We start from the raw sequence: 4,736 nt of genomic DNA on the forward strand, positions 1-4,736 counted from the left end.
CGAATCTTTTTATGTTTTTGCTATGCTCACATGCTTGCAATTGTATTTTCTTATCCCTTTTGGCTCATGGTCACTAAGGGACTTTTTTTTATATGCTTAGAGTAGCTTCATGCCATGCCTTACTTTGCCATGATATGTTCCTGTAGCATATAGTTATCATGCTCTAAACATTGCTTCTTGATGATAAATTCCTGACTTGTGTTATTTTCTCTAAGTCTGTAACCTGTTATCATTTGCAATTTTGCCATGCTTGTTTGAACCTGTTATTGAGTGAATTAACCGTAGCTCAGTGTTCATCTTTTGTCAAGCATCATGAGGGGATCCCTGCCATGTATTTTGTTGTCATGTTGGAGTGCTGTAGCATGTTGTTCTTGATGCATTTAGATGGTCTCGTGCGGATTATCGCAGACCGGTGCCATATTTGTTTTGCTTGTCATTTCCAAACCGTGCCTCCGATTCCGGTGATCTTTATATCGATTTCGACCGAAATCACCCCACCTTTCCAGTGGCACTCTTGGATTTCCAAGTTGAGACCAGGTTCAATCATTCCTTTCCAAATCATGCATATGCACCGCATACCGCATCCCGCATATCATACCATGTTCGTGTGTTGGTTGTTTACTATGTTGTGTGCTTCTTTCCGGTGTTGCTTCTTCAGGTTGGTACAGATAACATCGCGTTTGTGAGGAACCGTTCGACTACGTCCGTTTGTCTTCTTCATGGACTCGTTCTTCTTCCTTGTGGGATTTCAGGCAGGATGACCATACCCTCGAAATCACTTCTATCTTTGCTTGCTAGTTGCTCGCTCTTTTGCTATGCCTATGCTGCGATACCTATCACTTGCTATATCATGCCTCCCATATTGTTGAGCCAAGCCTCTAACCCACTTTGTCCTAGCAAACCGTTGTTTGGCTATGTTACCGCTTTGCTCAGCCCCTCTTATAGCATTGTTAGTTGCAGGTGAAGATTGGAGTTTGTTCCTTGTTAGAACATGGATATTTTGTTGGGATATCACAATATCGTTTATTTAATTAATGCATCTATATACTTGGTAAATGGTGGAAGGCTCGACCTTATGCCTGGTGTTTTGTTCCACTCTTGTCGCCCTAGTTTCCGTCATATCGGTGTTATGTTCCCGGATTTTGCGTTCCTTACACGGTTGGGTTATAACGGGAACCCCTTGACGGTTCGCTTTGAATAAAACTCCTCCAGCAAGGCCCAACCTTGGTTTTACCATTTGCCTCACCACCACCTGCTTTTCCCTTGGGAGTCGCTCTCTCGAGGGTCATCTTTATTTATACCCCCCGGGCCAGTGCTTCTCTAAGTGTTGGTCCGAACCGGGCAGCCTACGTGGCCACCTCGGGGAAACTCGAGGGCTGGTTTTACTCGTAGCTTGACTTATCTGAGTGTGCCCTGAGAATGAGATATGTGCAGCTCCTATCGGGATTTGTCGGCACATTCGGGCGGCTTTGCTGGACTTATTTTACCATTGCCGAGCCTGATCGGAATGTCTTGGGAGAAGGAATATCCTTCGTTGACCGTGAGAGCTTGTGATGGGCTAAGTTGGGACACCCCTGCAGGGATTAAACTTTCGAAAGCCATGCCCGCGGTTATGGGCAGATGGGAATTTGGTAATGTCCGGTTGTAGAAAACCTGAAGTTGATCTTAATTAAAATGCATTAACCGCGTGTGTAACCGTGATGGTCTCTTCTCGGCGGAGTCCGGGAAGTGAACACGGTGTTGGAGTTATGCTTGACGTAGGTTGTTCTAGGATCACTTCTTGATCATAGTTTCTCGATCGTGCTTTGCCTTCTCTTCTCGCTCTCTTTTGCATATATGTTAGCCACCAAATATGCTAGTCTCTTGCTGCAGCTCCACATCATACCTTTACCCTTCCTATAAGCTTCAATAGTCTTGATCGCGAGGGTGTGAGATTGCTGAGTCCCCGTGACTCACAGATACTTCCAAAACCAGTTTGCAGGTGCCGAGGTTACCGCGCAGGTGACGCAACCAAGTTCAAGGAGGAGCTCGATGAAGATCTTGTCCTTTGAGTTGTTTTGTTTCTAGTTGATCAGTAGTGGAGCCCAGTTGGGGTCGATCGGGGATCTGTGCAGATTTTGGGGTAGTCTTCTTTTATTTTGGTTCCGTAGTCGGACCTTGATTATATCTGGATGATGTAGTGCTTTATTCATGTAGTTGCATGAAGTGGCGATTGTAAGCCAACTATGTATCTCTTCCCTTATGTATTACATGGGTTATGTGAAGATTACCTCACTTGCGACATTGCTTTTAATGCGGTTATGTCTCTAAGTCATGCTTCGACACGTGAAAGATATAGTCGCATCGAGGCGTTACACGACCGTGCCACCACAATTGTTCACGCCCTGCCGCCATGGCCAGGATGCAAGCCTATCAAGTCCGACACCATCGACACGACGAACTCAGGCGATGAAGAGTAGCACATGGGACGCAACCACGGCTTGGGTAAGCCACTCTTATTCTCCCCCTCCCATTGCTGCACTGCCAGTGAGTTTGCTGGATATGGGGAAGACATGACGTGAGACACAAACTTCGACACCACCGGCGATCATTTAGATTAGGTTAAAAAGTCTTATCCAACCTTGGTTTAGTTAAAATATGTCTAAAATGTACTCCCTCCGTTCCAAATTAGATGATTCAACTTTGTACTAAATTTAGTACAAAGTTGGATCTTCTATTTTGGAACGAAGGGAGTAATCAATTGGTCCGGTTTAAATTAAAATCACCAGGTTTCATTTAGCTCATTCTTTTTTAAAATCTGATTTAATATGTATACGGATATGGTTAGATGGCCGGTTCCTGTAGACGTGTTCACAGACAGATATCGTGATCGTTTTAGGGTCCTGGCCTAACAAGGCTCTCTTTCTTCAACTGAAAGCGGTGCTTAGAAAAAGTGAGCGCAGGGCAAACGGAGATTTTCGATTAGCGAATGTGTTGCGGTGGGCGAAGTCCAACTCCATGTCGATCACCCCTCGGCCGACTAGCCGAAAGCACCTACGCGATTCCCATTCGGCGCGTAGGAACATAATTGTATGCTTGATCGAGAAGAAATTCATGAGCAGAAAAAGTATGCCAGCCCGTCACGAATATGCCCTTGCTACCAACCCGCCATGAGTATAAATCCAGGCGTGCTGTGAGCAGGGGAAAGGCACAAAAGAAAGACAGAGAGCAGAGCAGAGTGTAGATAAGCTTGCTAGCCATGGGAGGAATGGCGGCCGAGCAGGAGGCACCGGCGCCGACACGATCTCCGCCGCACACCTACACCATCGGCTACGCGATGCAGCCGGACAAGCTGGACACCGTCATCCAGCCGTCGCTCGTCGCCCTGGCAGCGGAGCGCGGCATGCGGCTCGTCGCCGTCGACCCCTCCCGCCCCCTCGTCGACCAGGGGCCCTTCCACCTCCTCATCCACAAGCTCTACGACGAGGCGTGGCGCGCGCAGCTGGAGGCCTTCTCCGCGGCCCACCCCGCCGTCCCCGTCGTCGATCCTCCCGCCGCCATCGGCCGCCTGCTCGACCGCGGCTCCATGCTCGACGTCGTCTCCGAGCTCAACGCCACCGTCCGCGTGGGCTCCATGGGCGCGCCCCGCCAGGTCGCCATCGACGACGCCGCGTCGCTCACCGACCCGGCCGTCGTGGGCGCGCTCCAGTTCCCGCTCATCGCCAAGCCGCTTGACGTCGACGGCAGCGTCAGCTCCCACGCCATGTCGCTCATCTACCGCCGCGCGGGCCTCGCGGCGCTGCAGCCCCCGCTCGTCCTCCAGGAGTTCGTGAACCACGGCGGCGTGCTGTTCAAGATCTACGTGATCGGCGGGCACGCCACGTGCGTGCGGCGGCGCAGCCTGCCGGACGTGCCGACGGAGCGGCTGCTGGACCTGGAGGGCGACGCGTCGGTGCCCTTCCACAACGTGTCCAGCCTGACGACGGTGCACGCCGACACCGACGACGACGTGGGCGACGACGCCGAGATGCCGCCGCCGGGGTTCGTGGAGGAGGTCGGGCGCGGGCTGAGGCGCGCGCTGGGGCTGCAGCTGTTCAACTTCGACATGATCCGCGGGAGGAAGGCCGGGGGCCAGTACTTCATCATCGACATCAACTACTTCCCGGGGTTCAACAAGCTGCCGGGGTACGAGATCGCCCTCACGGATTTCTTCGACGAGATGATTCGTGGCGCCGCCGCTGCTACACGTGACGAGGCAGACGGTACCCAAGCCTCCAACGTTGTCTGAGCGTGCATGAGAGGACGTTCTGTACTCTCTGTCGTATGATTTTTGTTGTTCTACTAGAGTACTAGATCAATTTTGCATTCCTAAAGTAACGAATAATGATCTTTGCCTCGTTGGCTTTGGAAATTTAGGGTGATGGCAACATCTGAACAGCTCTTGCCTTTTGATCATGACACTGGTGTCCCCATGCAATGCAAACGGTGCAACTGTGCCGATGTTGACATTGATAGCGGCCCATTACGCCACCGTTATCAGTGGCCATGTGTAGCACTACGGTGGTGGTCCTTTTTCTCGTGCTGCTCCAGCTACACTATCCCTTTCTCGTGGTACAGCGGCCAGAAAAAAAAAACCTAATCGCTGTCACCCGCATCTCTCCTCTACCCCCACCCCTCTAATCACCATCCGATGATGTGCCTCGGATGGATAAGCCAAGGTTCGTCCTCGCCACTCACAGGGACATGGTTTGGGATGG

At 51.1% G+C, this 4,736-nt stretch overlaps 1 protein-coding gene across 1 annotated transcript; it reads left to right on the plus strand.

Annotated features, from left to right (window-relative positions):
* Positions 1–3,097: 3,097 nt before the first annotated feature.
* LOC119333438 (inositol-tetrakisphosphate 1-kinase 4-like) lies at positions 3,098–4,434 on the plus strand. Its single transcript, XM_037606328.1, has one exon. The coding sequence runs from the start codon at positions 3,239–3,241 to the stop codon at positions 4,265–4,267; it is 1,029 nt and encodes a 342-aa protein (XP_037462225.1). The 5' UTR covers positions 3,098–3,238; the 3' UTR covers positions 4,268–4,434.
* The last annotated feature ends 302 nt before the right edge of the window (positions 4,435–4,736 follow it).

This window comes from Triticum dicoccoides, chromosome 7A, assembly GCF_002162155.2.
Source record: "Triticum dicoccoides isolate Atlit2015 ecotype Zavitan chromosome 7A, WEW_v2.0, whole genome shotgun sequence".
Classification (NCBI taxonomy): domain Eukaryota; kingdom Viridiplantae; phylum Streptophyta; class Magnoliopsida; order Poales; family Poaceae; genus Triticum; species Triticum dicoccoides.